The 18,064-nt window shown below is 41.2% G+C and overlaps 2 protein-coding genes across 2 annotated transcripts in view; one reads left to right on the top strand and one right to left on the bottom strand.

Annotated features, from left to right (window-relative positions):
- LOC105227865 (beta-1-syntrophin) overlaps positions 1-18,064 on the bottom strand; it is a 134,510-nt gene that overhangs the window by 63,286 nt on the left and 53,160 nt on the right. The window lies entirely within an intron of this gene.
- On the top strand, positions 5,571-8,153 carry LOC105227864 (uncharacterized). The gene has a single exon (XM_011207400.4). The coding sequence runs from the start codon at positions 6,864-6,866 to the stop codon at positions 8,031-8,033; it is 1,170 nt and encodes a 389-aa protein (XP_011205702.2). The 5' UTR covers positions 5,571-6,863; the 3' UTR covers positions 8,034-8,153.

The raw sequence follows: 18,064 nt of genomic DNA, 5'->3' as shown, positions 1-18,064 counted from the left end.
ATCCTCATTTTCGGATTTATCTACCCAAAATTAGCAAGAAATAGCCCAAACATCACAATCGCAAAATGACTGCTAATAGCTCACACTTGGATAAACTTTCTAAGCGGTGTCTAAAAAGATATTTTTCAGAGTACCGAAAAAAATTTTGAAAATTAAAAAAAAAAAAATTTTTTAAATTAAAAGTTAAAAAAAAATTCAAAATTAAAAATTTAAAAAAAAAATTAAAATTTTGTTTTTACCCACCCTAATGTATGTATTTATGTATGTATGCGCATATCAGTTGCCGAAATGTCGAACTGTACGGCAACACTAGTGAATATCGAGCAGAAGAGTATGAAAAAATTGCAAATATCAAATTAATAGTGAATAGTGAAGAAGACATATGAGGCGCAACGGCAAATAAGAAGCAAAGCAAGGAAGAAAAACGCACACGCAAAGCACATTGAGCGGAAGTTCATTAGTCAGCGGCAGAAGCTGATGAATACGAAACTGAAGTACGAGCATACTGCGTAGTTGTTGTTGTTTTTGTTGTTGTTATTGTTGTTGGTTTTTTTGTGGTTTTTAGTGTTGTTTTCCTTGTTGTTGTTGTTCTCATTGTTGCTTTTATTTTCGTGCTCGTTGTTATTATTGTTGTTGTTTTTATATTGTTCTTCTTGTTGCTTTTATTTTCGTTATTGTTGTTATTATTGTTGTTTTTATATTGTTCATCTTGTTGTTGTTTTCAGTTTTTTCTTGTTGCTATTATTTTTTTTTTGTTTTTTGCTGGTAGCTACTACCACTCGTCCGCCTACAATGGCCATTAGACTCCTTGCAAAAATGGCGAATTCATTAATAACACACTCGAACACACACACATAACAACAACAACAACAAGGTCAACAGCCCAATTCATTCATACAAATGGCCACATTTACGCACATGCCGTGAGCGGGGGAGCGGAGAGTGGCTCCCACACAAGTTTACGAGCGCTTTGCGAACTCGTTATTTGCTTGTCGAACAAATGCGGCTGGTTGGCGGTTGCCATGAAAAAGACTCAAACGAGCGTATAAAGTAATTGTGAAAGGCTAACTGTTGGCAAGAATTTCGCAAGAAAATTGCACGAAGTTTTGAAGAAGTTAGCAAGTGTCGTTTTCGAACACTTTCTAACTGGAAACTTTAGAGTTTCGTATTGACATGTAATAAATATTTAATATATTCCGATAATGAAGATATACAAGTATATATACATATACTAATAGAATCGGCTCTTAGCTTATGAGCTATCGTTCGCATCTGTTTCTCGCTAAAGAAAGCTACTCATTTGTCGTAATAGCCAATATCGGATCACTATAGCATACAGCTGTCCTACACATCGACCGATCCACCTCAAGTTCTTGTAAGGAAAACTTTTTTTATTTGATTTGAGATAAGGAGTATGCTTTTCGAGCATTTCTGGTCATTTCTGGAGAGTTCAACAAAGTCTCTTCGGAATCTGTACTGAATAGTAGCCAGTCAATAGGTGTTGATCTTGCTACAAAACGCTGGATCAAATGTCTTTTGAACTCTAGACGGATAAGAACAGAATAGTACGACGCTAAAATGACCAAGGAAATCTGTAGAGGTAATCCCCAAGGTGGAGTGCTATCTCCGCTTCTATGGACATTAGTGGTGAATAAACTGCTAAGGAACTTTGAAGGCAAAGCCCCTAAGATAGTGGCATATGGGGATGAAATTGGCATCTTATTAACGGGTAGGTGTCTACAGACATCGTAAGCGGGTCTGGGCAGTAAAATCGTGGGACCTTCCGGCATAGCTCAATGGACAATGGCGGTTCAACCGGAAAAGAAGGTTCAAAGTAAACAAAGGAAAAGATGGCTGGCACAGAGGTACGCGCAACACTCTATACATCTATAATGATGGCTCGAAAACGAAGGACGGAGGTGCGGGAATGTACTGTCCAGAGTTAGGCACAAGGTAACCTTTTAAGTTGCCGGACCATTGCAGTATATTTCAAGCTGAGGTCTTTGCTATTGCGAAAGGAGCAGAGCTGACCTCTAATGGACCTACAAGTAATTCCAGAGTGATCATCTATATGGAAAACCGAGCAGCAATCAAAGCAGTAACCTCTTATCGCATATCGACCAGAAGTGTTTTGGGAAGTAGACCAGCAGTGGAAAGTCTTGCCTCCAGAAGTAAGCAACTTCACTTCTACTGGGTGCCAGGTCACAAAAGCATCTAGAGCAACAAAATAGTGGACGAGATTGACAAGAATTGTGTACGGCTAACATCCTAAAACGAGATAAACAATGGGAAACTTATGCATTGTCTATACGATGATCTCAGCAGTAGCATGGCAAAGAAAATCAAATACTAACTGGTCACCATAACAGTAAAGTTAATTTGTTCGAGACAGCAGACCCTTTTAAGATATCAACTGAACGTTTACATCATATAATTCACGAGTAGTTGGGTATAGGAAAGTTCTATGCAAAGTGGGTGCAGAGCGAGCTCACTTTTGATCAGAACTTCAGAGTTAATGATACGAAGCAGTGTTTGGAGATATTCCAGCCTCATAAAGCCGAATTTTTATGCCAATATCTGACAATGGATTAAACAGGCACACAAGGAACCCGCTTCAAAACGTGGAAAAACAATCGGCTAGTAAGGTTGTGGCGTCTGCATTTTAGAATGCGCATGGAGTAATTTTTTTTGACCACCATGAAAAAGGAAGAACAATCATCAGCGTTACTGACCAAATCGCCGAAAAACGGCCGTATTTGAAGAAAAAGAAAGTGCTGTTTCACCAAGGATACGCACCGTGTCACAAGTCTGTAAAAACGATGGTCAAAATCAATGAATTAGACTTGGAATTTCTACCACTTCCACCATTTTCTCCAGAACTGGCAGCCATAAACTGTTTCCTGTACTCAGATCTCAAAAGAATATTCAATGGGGAGGAATTTTAGTCGAATGAAGAGGTTTTCCTCGAAACTGAGTCCTATTTTGAAGCACATGACAGAACAAATCCTACTACAGAAAATGATATCAAAAAGTTAGAGGGTCGCTATAGTCAGGGCATCACCTTTGAAGGGAACTATGTTAATAAAAAAAACGAAAAAGATGTGTTTTACTATGGTAGGCTGTAGACTCCAATTGACATGGAGCAATAACGCCGTATAACCCCTTAAAATGTGCAGAGCCCGCATGGATGGCCCAATCGTGATAAAAACAAACCAGCACCAGCATCCACACACAATCAAAATATAGTACCGTTTGACCTGTTTAAAACAACAAGTTGTGTACCAAATAAGCTAATGGCATGACATTTCGATTTGTGTACACGAAACTACAAAGCCAGAGCGCAACTCAACGCAATGCAAAAACAAATTTGCAACCAAAATACAACATTTGCACACCTCACTTGGAAGCTGGCCACCCCTGCTGCACGGAAGGCAAATTTAAATGAAACTAACTATACAAACATGCCGCTATACATAATATGTACAAACTAATTAATGCATGCATTTGTCTGTTTGCGCGTGTGACTTTGCGGTAATTACAACAACAGCGCATAGTGACGCCCATAAATGTATGAGTGCTGGACTATAAAATCAGTTATTTACAGTAGTTGGAATATTTGGCATATTGGAGCGCTGCTTTGCAAATCGATTTGTATTTTTGTGCGTGATTTGTAATCAATTTTTGCGGTGCGTACGCTTGCCACAGTTACGCAAAGGTATTTGCAATCACGTGCTGCCACAGCTGTAAGTGCGTCGCATAGCATAGCATGCCGGTAAACCTACAGCAGATTTATTTGTAAACAATTTGTGAAATAAATTACAACGGCGCGAGGTAAATATGTGGCTGTGCATGCATAATTTAACACGAACACGAACACGAGCTTGAATAACATTATGTAATGTAAGCGGAAATGAGTGCAACATGACTTCCAAGTAAAATAAAATAATTCACTGACTATTTATAATTCAAAATTTAGAGAAATTATAGTAAAATATTAACTTATAGCGCGAACACCCTTCACAAATACAAACGATTCCATAAAAAAACTTGATTTTGATAGTTCAGTTTGTATGGCAGCTATATGCTATAGTAGCCCGATCTAGAAAAATTCTTCATATATTGTAACGTTGCTTTAGATAATTATTCGTGCCAAATTTCATGAATATATCTTGCAAAATAAAAAAGTTCTCCATACAAGCACTTGATTTTGATAGTAACGTTTGTATGGCAGCTATAGGCTATAGTTATTCGATTTGAAAAATTTCTTAAGATATTGTGGCGCTGTCTTAGGCAATAATTTATACCAAAATTCGTAAAGATACCTCATCAAATTAAAAAGTTTTTCGTACAAGGACTTATTCTAGATAGTAAAGTTTGTATGGCAGCTATATGCTATAGTTATTCGATTTCGAAACTTTCTTCAGATATTATCACTTTGCATGAGGTAATAACCCATGACAAATTTTGTGAAGATATCTTGTAAACTAAAAAAGTTTTTCATACAAAAACTTAATTTTGTCTGTACAGTTTGTATGACAGCTATATGCTATAGTGGTCCGATATCGGTGGTTCCAACACATGAGCTCCTTCCTGATTAGAAAAGAACGTGTACAAAAATGCAGAGTAATATCTTGAAAATTACTATATATGTAGTATATAATTTATAGTGTCACCAACGTTTCCTTCTGAATGCCACAAACCTTGTGGTGAAGCTAATGAACTGTCATTCATGCACCAAACAAGATCTATTGATTACATTTTCTGTGCCTGTTGCGAAATTCGTCTCCACCAACTAATTCGCAAAAATGTACCTCACTCTCATAGACGAAGTTTGTTAAACCGAGTTTCATGGGATACCTAAAACTTTATATCGAAACGTATAGCTTGCCGGCAACAGCGTTACTTGCAACGCTAAATGCACATTTTGTTACTGTGATTGTTGTTGCTGCTATCGACTACACTGACTGCGGGCTGCAACAGCTGCTGCATATAATGAGATTACAATCATAATTTATCATAAGGGCAACAGCTGCAACAGCGACACAACAACAACATCAATCATGCTGACAACAACAAGCAGGCGTAGTAAGGGAAAAAATAGATTTAAATTGAAAAACAAAGTCGCGTGCTGATGCATTTTTGAAAATATTTTGCAAAAAGTAGGAAAAATAACAACAAAAGCGTAAAAAAAATTGTCGTAAAAAAGTTGCGCGTTAAAAAGCGCCTAGGATTACGCAGCGAAAAGGCGTTCAGAAGTGACAGCAAAGCGAATTGACATGCAAAAAATGGATTAATTAAAAAATGCGACGAACGCCAAGCCAAAAGAGGCAATAAATTTGCGATGCGCCGCTGGTACGTGATTGGCATTTCGGCTGCGTCAGCGCGGCACAGCAGGCGAAGCAACTGCGTCAACGAGCAAAAATGCAAAAATAACACGATTAATTTGGTTGCAAAAACAATAAAAAAAAAATTAAATTAAATAAAAAATAATAAAAAATTATAAAAATAGTAATGACAAGCCGAAAATCGTGTGCTATTGTTTCTGCGGGTATTTTTCTTTATACCCAGTACAGGGTATATTATATGAGATATCGCTCTGAAATTTTGCACACATACTGGGTATATTTTATGAGATATCGCTTTGAAATTTCGCACGCATACTTTTCTCACCAAGAAGCTGCTTATTTGTCCAAACGGCCGATATCGGACCACTATAACATATAGCTGCCATACAAACTGAACGATCGGCAAGAAGTGCTTCTATGGAAAGTTTTTTTATACGACGAGTTATTTTCAAGAAATTTGACATGAATTATTATTTGAGCCATTGGAGTAATTTCTGCAGAAATTGTTTAGATCGGATCACTATAGCATATAGCTGCCATACAAACTGAACGCTCGAAATCAAGTGCTTGTATGAAAAACTTTTTTACTTAAAGAGATATATTCACTAAATTTGGCGCAGACTATTCCTAAAGACAATAGCACAATCTCCGAAGAATTTGTTCAGATCGGATGGCTATAGCATATAGCTGCCATACAAACCGAACGTTAGAAATCAAGTGCTTGTATGAAACACTTTTCTATTTAAAGAGATATATTCACCAAATTTTGCAGGAATTATTATTTGAAGTATTGATACAATCTCCCAAGAAATTGTTCAGATCGGACTACTATAGCATATAGCTGTCATACAAACTAAACGTTCAAAATCAATTTCTTGTTAGTTAACATGCTATTTGTGAAGGGTATAATAGCTTCGACGCAACCGTAGTTAAAGTTGTTATTGTTTTTATTGTTTTTGCTGTGCACTGACACCACACGACGGCTTAAAGCCTACATTAACATTGAATTCAACGTCGTTTGTCGTTTTGCACCCTTTTGATTATTTCAACTATTGAATCAATAGTCACTTCAAAGGCCGCGCACACAAATATTTTTCGCCAGTTATCATCGAGGGCTTTGTTGCTGTGCTGACTTTTTAACCTTGCAACCGGAAATGTCCGCTGAATGCGCAAAAAGAATTCGAAATGCGAGTTTCGGAACAAAATGTGCGACGTTGAGCCCACAAAGGAATAAAAATTTCGGAAGCAGTGTTGTTGTAGTAAAAAAAAAATATGAGTATATTCAAGTGAATATTATTCTGAGGTTGTACTTGTTTTTACGCGCATAATTTCAGAGCACTACAACAATAGAAACAAACTAAAAAGTATGTGTTTTTTATAGCGTACTATAAAAGCTTAGTTTGGGGTGCCGGTAGTACCAGTAGCACGAACGCAGCCTTATTGGGAGCACCACCCACTTGAAGGCAGCACCAAAAAAGTAAACTCTACACGCATCACACTACATACGCAGCACATAAAATGCGCTTAACCATCTTCATACTGCTCGCCGTGGCAATCGCGGTTGTTGCGGCAACTCCACTTAAGCGCCCGAGCACTCACCAGCGGCAGCGAGTGCATTCAGCACGTCAGGTGCTGGCAACCACTGCGCAGCCAGTGCAAGCGCGCACCGGTTACCCGGCAGCCGGCTTTCGGCCACACATACCCTTCGAGTTGCCAAGTGAACGCAGAACAACAGAGTTGCCAGCGGTGAGCAGCACGCCTACGCCAGCTAATGATGCTACAACAGCGCAAGCTGAGGACACAGCTGGCTCGGGTGACGTAAATGTTGACATTGAAGTGATTGTCGAAGGTGCTGACGTAGAAGAGAATGAGGAAAAAGTCGCAACCACAACCGAAAACCCGAAAAGCGACGCAGAGGATGACGTTGAGTTGCAAGTTGAAATTAAAGAAGAAACTTCTGAGGCCGCAGTAGAGACGCACACGCCCGCAATCGAATATGGGCCACCAGTGGTCGATGCCGACACAGTCGAAGAACCTGCAGAGCACTTTCAACCGCCCAATAAAGATGCCGAAGAATTTGCCGCCAGCAATCCAACACTCAACGTGGACGTGGCTATTGTTGCTGGCAGTGCTGCCACTAATGTTGACGCTGATGCTCCCGCTCAGCCTGTTGCTGATTTTCCGGCTGTGGCGGAGGAGACCTTCACGCCTACTGTGGCGTCGAGCGATGACGACAACGCTGGCGCAGCTCCCATCGATGTGAGCGGTGAATTGGATGCCGAGGCAGCGGAACAGCCAATACCAGCCGCAACTTATGGTCCACCAACCGGCGTTGATGTAGCAGAGTCACGCTTGCCGGCGGAAACATATGGCGCACCTGGCGCTGAAGAGGCGGAGTCACGTTTGCCGGCGGACACATATGGCGCACCTGGCGTTGTTGCAGTAATGCCACCCGTCATAGAGGAGGAAGACTTTGGTGTGGAACTGAACGAGTTGGAGCCAGCGGCAGCCGCCGAAGATGCCGAATTGTCGGCTGAACAAATAGAATTACTCAGTGGACTTAGTGATTTGCAGAGCGGACGTTTGATTTTTGTGCCCTCCGATGGTGGCAATTTGCGTCAGATATTCTTTGCAGCGCCACCACAGCAGCGACGCGCCGATCGCAATGGTCGCTTAGTTCGTGTTTAGAATAAGACTTGAAAAGTAAATTTGTTTTTTTTTTTCGCAATGGTAGATTGCCTTGTTTATATATATGTGTAGTGTTTTCAAAACTAAAGATTGGTGTTAATAAAAGTCAAAACACAAACTCAATTTAAATGTTGGCTTGAGGTAGAACCTGTCCTTGATACTCTCTAGACAGCATGTAAGTTTACAGAATAGATCGGTTCGGGACTGTAACAGCTACCTCATTTTTCGCAGATGGATTGAAGTTAAGAGCGATGGTAGGGAGAGCCTTCTGTCGAGGGCTCTGTGCGAAATCTAGTTTCATGGTTGCAAACCATTGCAGCATTTTCAAAATGAGGTGACTGTCATTAAGGTTAAACTGCAGCCTAGTCAGAAAAAGCACAGGGGCTATACCAGCTTGTTGATTGTACGCTCAAAACTAGCTTCAAGCTTTCTCCATTTTAGATTTGAATGATTGCCGGTCACAGCGAATATGCCACAACTGCAAAGCCAATAAATGTACTGGAAGAGCACCCTTATCCCAAGTTCGGAATCGGGTGGGTTGTCCGATGACTCCTAGCGTTCCAACGCTTGATCCATGGACCTCCAGTGCGCTTGGTACACGCTAATCAACAACAAACAACTAGAACCAGTCCGCTGATAAATGAAAAGATATGAGCAAAGTTATGACGAAACTAAGACACAACAGAATGGGTCAGTAAGTTCATTCCATAAAAGAAACTTTAATGTCTTGTTCTCTCTCATGAAATAGTACTTAATCCGGTAGTTCCGTTGGAGACATCCCTACTACTTATACCCCTTATACTTAGAAAGAAAAACTCTGATGAAGAAGACTCTGGTTTAGCGCTGGGTTTGGAACTCGCCACGTAAAAAGCGACCCCAGTGTCGGACTAGAAACCCCCCTTTCGATAATGACCATGGCAAATGCATTAAGGAATACGATTTAAGGGCATCTACCTGGAATGTCCGGTCCTTAATTGGGAAGGTGCCACTGTCCAGCTGTTTGGCCTCATAAAAATAAAGGCTGGGCTCACCGCCTTCCAGGAAGTGCGATGGACGGGACAAGGACTGAGACGAGTAGATTCTTGTGGCATTTACTACAGAGACCATATAAAGGATCGCAAATTCGATGTTGTATGTGTGGTGGGAGAGCGGTGGATGGACGTCTAGCCATCAACATCAACATTGACTTAGTTCAGCGAATTAAAAGACAGCGGCTACGCTGGATTGGTTATGTCGTCCGAATGGACGAAAACACGCTAGAAAGTATTTGACGCATACCCGCTGGGGGAAACAGAGGAAGAGGAAGACCTCTACTCCTTTGAAAAGACCAGGTTGAGAAGGACTTGACTTCGCTTGGGATCTCCAATTTTCGTTGTTCTAAACTCATAACCTCGCGGTTTTTACGCCAATAAAAATAATAATAAGAAGAAGAAGAAGAAGAAGAGTGAGTGACAATAGAACAGCATCTAGTTAGGAAACTTATTATTGCGGCGATGTGTGTCAGGAAGCCTTTGGATACCCACAATTGCTAGTTGCGGGCCAAAGCTTGCTGAGTTCGCACGAAGCCCACAGATCCTTGGAGGTATTCATACTAAAAGTATTATATGTTTACAGTATCAAAACCAGGTGGCAACTGCGGCTTACGGCATTAAGTATTTTGGCCGCAGTCTCAAAGTAAATCAAGTTAATTCAACCAAATATTTCGTTGCAGATTCCTACATTATTTCTACACTGATGGCCATTAAGTTCCCACAATATTTCTGAAGCTACTCTCCTACACCTGCAAAGCTGCAATATGAGCGCTCATTAGACTTAATCATACACATTTGCCGTAAAAAAACGCGATACATACTCATAAAGCAGTGAATGGCAATACGCCAAAGAACCTATTTATAGGTGTGTGTACGTATATATGTATAAATACGCTCCTGTATGTGTCCAAGTGGCATATATACATGTATACAGCTGCTGCTTCGAAAGTTGCAAAAGTATATTCCAAGTGCCAGTAATCGGTAGTGGTTAGTGTTGTAAAAATATATATTACACTTCCCACTGTTTCACGCCGCTACCGTCGCGCGTACACACGACAACACTTTTGCCACCGGCATTAGCGTGCGAGCGCAGCAGCGAGAGCCAGGCTTAAAGGAAGGATGAAACATTAAATAAATCTGCGTCGTAGATTTGAGTACATTTCTCATAATTTGCGCACGCTACAACAACAACAGTGCCAGGAACAACAACTACTGCTACAACAACAACATTTTACTACCTTGCTCGCATGTACTACACGTCCGTCCGTGTACACATTTTCGGCTTTTCCCGGCATGCGAGTGCAAATATTTCACTGGCACGACGACACACACACACAGAAGCCAACAAATGGGCTCAAGTGTGTATCGCGAGTACTCAACACACACAGGCACTCTCATATGCGTATGTGTGACAAAAATGGCACAAGTGGCCGGTAGTGGCGAATGAAAAATCCAACTGCCGTCTTCATTCATAAATCTTTGAAAGCCAAAGCCACCAGTAACTTGTCAGCCCAAAAGCTATGCGTGTAAGTGTGGGATTTAGATGTGTGCAGAAATATGAAATTTTGGCGTGGCGCATTTACCAGCGCAAGTATTTTGCCACTGTGTGTGGGGGTGAGGCTGGCAGGAGAGCACGAAACAAGTGAGACAATGCAGGCACACAGTCAGCAGGCAAGAAGGAAGACTGTGGTTTAAATGGGCTAAACTAGCCGCATGGCAGCCGAAAGCTGCTGTGAAGGGCTAACGGACGTTAAGCGAAGCGCAAAAAGTGAAATATTTGCTTTAGTACCTTTTGCCAATGAAAAGCTTTGACTGTACAAAATTGCGCACAAATGGTGTACTTTGTAGATATACAAAGTATGCTAGCAGTAAGCAGAATACGGAACATATGTGTTATATAAAGGGTGTATTTTTAGATGTATGGTTTTCAAGAATAAATAAAATGCTTATAATTTCATGTTAAGACCAAGGTCTTAGCGTTATCATAAAGAGAGGGGTTTGATATTATTTTAAAAATTATTTCGGCTAAGCGAAAAGTGATCTGAAATTGAGTCGCTTGGCTGGAATTTGTTCAAACCAGCCACGGTCTCAATTTTCGACCACTTTTTGGAGCGGTCGGAAACCATTTGTCAGCTACAAAGAGACAAATATTCTCCACCAATTCGTCAATCGCCTCGTATTTACCTCTGCAGACAAGCGAGTTTACATAATTTCACAAAAAATATTCCAGCGGTGTTAAATGGCACGGTCTTGGAAGCCACGCCACAAACCCACGATGAGAAATAATGCGCTCACCAAAAGTTTCCTGCAATAAGTAGATTATTTCGTTGATTGTATGGCAAGAAGCGTCGCTTTGTTGGAACCAAAGGTCGTCCACATCGACATACTCCAATTCGGACAAGAAAAAGACATTAATCATGGATCTATAGTGTACTTGTTGATCTAATGCTTATCTAGTCGCCGCTTGGGTGGTATCGTCAAAATGGTCTGCATCGAAATCATTTAGCAATAGGCGCAGGAAACATGAGGTTTCGACGGGATCCGACCACAGGAAGAGAGATGTGTGAAAGGTGAGGTTCGCTGGACATGCAAAAAAGGTGTTTAGCGTCATCTAGGACTCCTTGTTCACGGGACATATATTTGTAATGAGAGAGTCGTTGGGGATAAGTAGGAGTTTAACCCGCTTCACAGTAGATTCTCGGCTCATCTAGAGTTCTAGACTAAGTGGAAATTTGACTCCAAGTATGGCATTCTGTAGGAGGAAGACAGTAAAGGTATAGTTAACAATACTGTGAATGGTCGTCATTGAAGTTTGGTCGACATAACCTGGGAAAGATCTCTTGATGTTCCAATGAGGCGGCTTTACTTCAAGAAGACGACTGCAGGTATATGTTTAGCAAACACATTCCATGAACAACTGCTTGGAGAGGTGCTTTTTATGTTCCTTGACCAGAAGCACGCGATCCTCAGTGTTTATGTGTGCGATTGAAAGCATCAAGAGGCATCCTGTAATATTCTGCCACCTCTGAAGCTACTTCGTCTACGTTTCACTACAGCCAGGAAAAACATATCCGGGCGAGGTAATTTATGACCGGACGGCATTGCTCATTACAGTAGGGTTTATGAAACTAAAACATACCCGTTTTTTATCCATCCAAGAATTGTCAACTGAGAAGAGTTCTGCCGAAACAACAATAACAACGGACCGGCTTGGTTTGTTTGTTCCAGACTTTAGCCTTTCCCCAGGAGCTGCTGGCTAGCGACTTGAGGTTGCCGTTGCGGCTCTGTACTTTAGCAGTATTCGCGGTCATATGAGAAGTGCAGGAGTACCGGCTGTCGAGTATAACAACTAAAGTCTGTGTTGGCGGTCTGTACTCCTTCGTTGTGTTATAAAATGAATTTTGGGATTTTGTGGAGGAGACTGTCAAGCTCCTTTCAAGTAAAAATCGAGAAATGTCGCAGAGATAGTCGCTTAGTCTTCCCCTATGAATATAACATAACAGACGGCTTCATTTTTGAAGAAATATGGACAAAAAATTCTCTTGAGGTCATGAGGTAAAAGATGAGAATTGCACCAAGGTCTACGGGCACTTGTCATAGACAAACAGTAAGTAGTAGCTGTAAAATGATGAAACTTCGGAGCTTCATACATCGGCATAGGAGAACATTAACTGCTAATGTCGTGAAGGGTATATGAAAGGTACACCTTGGTGTGTATATGGTTAACAAAACCAAAGCATTTCATGTTCATAAACACAAAGCTGGAAAAACCTTCAGAAAAATCAACGAAGTACGAACAGAAAAACTTGAGGTCAGCACTTAGCTCATCTACGACACAGTCTGTATTATGTGTCACGCTACATGGCAAATGAAAAATAGAAACAAATTACAACAACAAGCCTTAACAAACAAACATTTGAAAGCATTGCCAGCGAGCGATAGTGCAGTTGCACTTAAGTTGTCAAGCTGCCTTTGTGCAATAACAATGGCCGAATACACTGTTGCCGTTTGAATGCAGCAAACATTTCATTTCTTAAGTGACATTGCAACCAACACATGCGCTTCCTTTGTCACGCCTTCAACGCACATTATTGTTTTCGCCTCGTGCTCAGCACTCACCACTCGCTCGGCCAGCACACGCTTACACGCAATTTCCACGAATGTGTCACGCGCATTTGTCATTGCCTCGCAGCATTTTAACTGCCTCGAAGCGGCGCTTAATAGTCAAGCTGACATTGTATGCTCCGAAATCCAGCCGCCGCCTTTCGCCTCACAGCTGCATTCAGCTGTCGTCGTCGTCGTCGTTTTTATCGTCGTCGCAGCTGCAGCACTTTTATTGCTCCACTTAGCGTTTTCTCATTTATTTGCCAACAACTGTTTTTAACTGCTGACTTCTTTGCGCATTGAGCTTGTTCAGCTGTCTATGCTGTGCTGTGCTCTGTCACATTGCAGATCAAGGACCACAATCTTTGTAATGTACATAACTGCAGTTGCTTTTTTTTCGTTTTAAGGTTATGGCAAAGCCAAGCCTGGATTTGTCGCTCTATGTTAGCGCTCGTTTGCTTTTGGCGCTTTTTTGTTTAAAGCACAGGAAATATATATAAAGGGTTATCCATTTCGAGGTTTCCTACTTTTTAATAAAAAAAAACACAAAAACCTCAAATTTAACGGGGAAAGTTCATAATCATTCGAAAAAACATGATTTCGCATTTATTTTTTGAAGATTATCTCTTTCAAATGTTGGCCCCGGCTACATCTCAGATAGTCCATCCGTTGAGTCCAATTTTTCTTGACGCCATTGAGCATTTCGACTGGTAACTGGCAACTCGTCAGGTTGCTCTTTTATTGAGCCAGAAATACGCCTCATCGCTGAACAAAGTTTGGCTCGAAAACATTGGATCTTCTTGGAACTTTTTAGGAGCTCATAGCAGCGTCGAATCGGCTCTCCACGGTCTTCGCATACACTCATTGCTACGTCTGCTATATTTTTTTCACTGCGTACTGGACGTGGTCTATTGAGATACATGGATCTATGGGCCTTAATCCTGATTGTCTGCAGACGACTGTGCAGTCTAGCATCAGGTGATCGAGAATTCCCGGCTCCATATCGCAAAAGTGGCAGTTTGAACAAGAAGCTAGATCTTTTTTTAAATAAACTTTTCAGCCGTACCTTGCAGTCCTGCACCAGTAACAAGTTAATGTCGTAAGCTGAGATCCCATTAAATGCGACTTGACTACCATATTGCTCAGTATGACGAAGCAGTTCATTATGATAGTTGCTTTGGAGACTTACTATATAACTACATACCGACTTATAGCAAAGACTACTGTTTAGATGATTCTCGGTAAACTATCCATATGTATGGTACGGTCTCAATTTCCTCCGACGTTTTCAATCCATCAGTATACCACCTAGTTGAGCTATCCCTTAATAGTGTTTCGAGGGTGTAATCATTCTTTTCCGCCTTAATGCCAAGGGTAACTTCAAACTTCCTAGTAAAGTTAACGTCTTTGGTAATACTGCCCCTTGAAAGAGGAGCCAATGATCTTTCATCATTTAGCGCCTTCATTTATTGGGTCGAAATTAGCTTCCCTCAGCCAAACCGGCATTGCGTGTTTAGCTGTTTGACTGCTTACTAGGTGAAGCAATGTATTCCAGCATGAACTCCAGTGCTGCCGTCGTGACGTACATATTACATCCGATGCGCAGATGCAGGCAAGTCTTTGCAGTTTCGATAGTTAAAGTCATGACGAACTCTGCGTTACTCCATACGCTCCATATTCTCTCACGATCCTAGTATATATCCATGTGATAATTCTTGGCAAACTGATGGACTTCTCAGCAAATCGATTGGGCACCATAAGTGATTTTGTGCAATGAAAATGAATGCAGAATGAAATCTACAGTGAAATCTAAACATATGACCACAAAATAGCTATCTCCGAGCTCTCAGCCGAAATTGTTCTTCACTCATATAGAGGTTGATGTTTTCTCTTCTCTCACTCTACTCCAATGTCAATGTCAAACTTCGCAACAATAAAACCAATCCAAACACTAAGATTAGACAAAATAGCAAAGATACTTATTTAGTAGAAAGAAAACACTGCGAAAATATCGAAAACTCCATTATAAATTCCCCAAAGTGGCATAAATAATTTGGATAAACGATAGACACGAAGGCCGGCAAGCACTAAAGAGCAGGTAAATACCTTAGGGTAATTATATAAACTCAATTTAAATGCGTATAACGACAGCATATAACGATAGCAAAACAGCTGTGAAAGCTATTTACATCCATTGCTAAGAAAATCTTATTTCGCTCTTTTTACAGCAGAAAATTCGCAAGCGTAGCAGCTTATGGGTATTGCCACGGACCAGTAGGCATGCATGCGACGCGTAGCCGTCACTTATTTTAAGGCGAAAATCACGTGCCAAAAACTTGCATGGCCGTTTTATTTCAGTAGCTAGTCACTGCTACGCGCTCAGCAAGCCTAACTGTAACTTGAATTAAGCGAAAAGTTTTACACCTTCTCGCGAGTGCGTGATGCGCGCGTATGTTTTATAACTTTCTGGGATTAAGGTGCAAGTTTTGGAACTTCATGCAGTTTGTCACTCCGGTTGTGGTATGTATGTACATAACAGTGCCGGTTGCAATAGGGGGAAGGGGGTTTTTGTGTGTAAATTCGCTTAACTAGGAGATTTTAGTTCAAATTCTGAAGAATTTCTTAGTCACAGCAAAATTAAAAATATATTTCAAGGAAACCACCCACCCCCAGGAAGAAATTCTGGCTAAGCCGCTGCTACATTTGTATGTCATATAACGGGTGATCCAAACAGAGATACTACAGAGGTCGTATAAAGTTGTCATGCTATATTTGTTCAGTATTGTTCGGCATTTCATCATGGAAAGACTTTCGCCTGAACAACGTTTGAAAAACCCTCATCACTTAAGGTCTCACCCTTCTTGAGACCCAGCATTCATTATTGGATAATACAATATTTGGCCGAATAGACCATGTCCAGTACGCTGTGAAGAAAATATAGATACAGTAGGTGAGTGTAAACAAAGGCCGTGGAAAGTCGATTCGATTATGGAACGACTTGGCGTATTTTACGTCGAAATCTTAAATTGAAAGGGTACAAATTGTGCAAGAACTGAAGCCGCTCGAGCTTCCCAAGTGAGATTGTTTCGCTGTATGGGCTCTTGAGAAGTTCAAAGAAGATCTGACTTTTTCGAGCCAAATTCTGTTCAGGGCTGAGAAGCAGTTCTAGCTCAATGGGTGTGCAAAAAGCAAAATTGGCAGAATTGGGAAGAAGTGCAACATGAAGAGATTTCAGAGCTGTTCAAGATCCAGAAAAAACAACGGTTTGGTATGGTTTGTGCGTCGGTGGAACCATCGATCCATATTTCTTCAAAACTGATGCCGGTGAGAACGTAACTGTCTACGACGACCGATATCTACCCGTAATAACCGACTAATTGATGCCTGAAATTGAAGCTCGGGATTTCGGCGACATTTGGTTTCAACCAGACGACGCCACTTCCCACATATTGCAGAAATCAATGGATTTATTGAGAGAACGCTTCGGCGAGCAGAAAATTTCACGTTTTGGGCCGCCCAACTGGCCCCCAAGTGCGTGTGATATCACACCGTTAGACTTTTTCTTGTGGGGATATTTAAAGCCTAAAGTCTATGCGGACAATTCCGCTTCGATTCAGGCCTGGGAGCAAAACAGCACGCGTGTTTTTAGCCAGTTACCAGTCGGAATGCTCGAACGAATCACCGAAAGTTGGACTCAACGGATGGACTATCTGAGACGTAGCCATGACCAACATTTGAAAGAGATAATCTTCAAAAAATAAATGCAAATTCTTCCAATGATAATCTGTATTATCCGCATTCATTTTGAAGTTCCTGTGTTTTTTCTTTAAAAATTAGGGAGCCGCGAAATAGTTCACCCTTTATTTATATGTAAAGTGCTTATAGCTGGTAGGTGTCTACTCGCTTGTGAGCGCATTAAATAACAAATGCTAAACCCCTCAAGGCAACTCCTAAGCTCACCTACTATCTTCCACATCATACACAATGTTTTTTCAGGCTTCGCTTCGCTTTCGCAACGTTGTCGGCATTAAAAATATTAGTTGCTAATACTCATGCGAGCTTATTCATTTTTCACATATTCGAGAGCGTTGCTTATCGCTGCACAATTTCTCATTGTAACGGTATATAGAAGAAACACGCGGAATTCCTTTTTGTTATCGGATTTAGCCAAAGTTAATTTAGCAAAGTGGCTCCCAAAAGGCATAAGAATACAAAGCGACGGCAAAAAGTAGCGAGTGCACAAATGTGTGGCAGCTGAGTAAACGAAAGGCGAGCAAATTCAATAACAGAGAGACAAAGTGGAAAAAAAGCGAAATCCAAGTAACATTTTCAGTATAAAAAACGACGCAGACGGCGGCGTTGAGCAGCGTGGAAGCAATTTCGATCAAAACCATCGAACAATAAATGTACACTTATCGCGAGCGTAAACAGTGGCGCACACAAGTGTGTGTACGAGGAGCAGGCAGGCAGCTTTCAAGTGATGAAGACAGATGGCGGAGCGCCAGCGCGGCTTGGCGCTAGAGCAGCGCAAAAATATTTTCGTTAAAGAAAAGCGAAAATGTTGCAGCTGGCAGCAATAATTCAGCAAGCACTCGCAAGCTTTTTTGCAACAACTCACATGTGTTGAGCGCGTGTGTGTATGTATATGGCTGCAGACAGATAGAAAATGGCAGATAAAGTCAATGAGTATGGCGGCAGCGATGAGCATTAAATAAGAATTGTGAAAATAACAGCAAACATGAGCAAAAAGCGCGAGCCAACGAGTGGAGAGAGCAGAAAAACTTGCAAGCGCACAGCCGGGAGGGGGTAGTAATTGTGCTGGAGCAACAGGAACGAGCGTTGAAATCGCACTGCAGCAATAGCTGTGTTTTGCCGCTACACTACAGATGCTGTTGC

This window comes from Bactrocera dorsalis, chromosome 5, assembly GCF_023373825.1.
Source record: "Bactrocera dorsalis isolate Fly_Bdor chromosome 5, ASM2337382v1, whole genome shotgun sequence".
NCBI classification, from domain to species: domain Eukaryota; kingdom Metazoa; phylum Arthropoda; class Insecta; order Diptera; family Tephritidae; genus Bactrocera; species Bactrocera dorsalis.
Note: the sequence above shows the minus strand (reverse complement) of the source record. Positions and strands in the feature narration are given on the sequence as shown.

What these genes read in the sequence shown, in the direction of transcription:
- LOC105227864 (XM_011207400.4), top strand. Translation starts at nt 6,864, where the DNA reads ATGCGCTTAACCATCTTCATACTGCTCGCCGTGGCAATCGCGGTTGTT.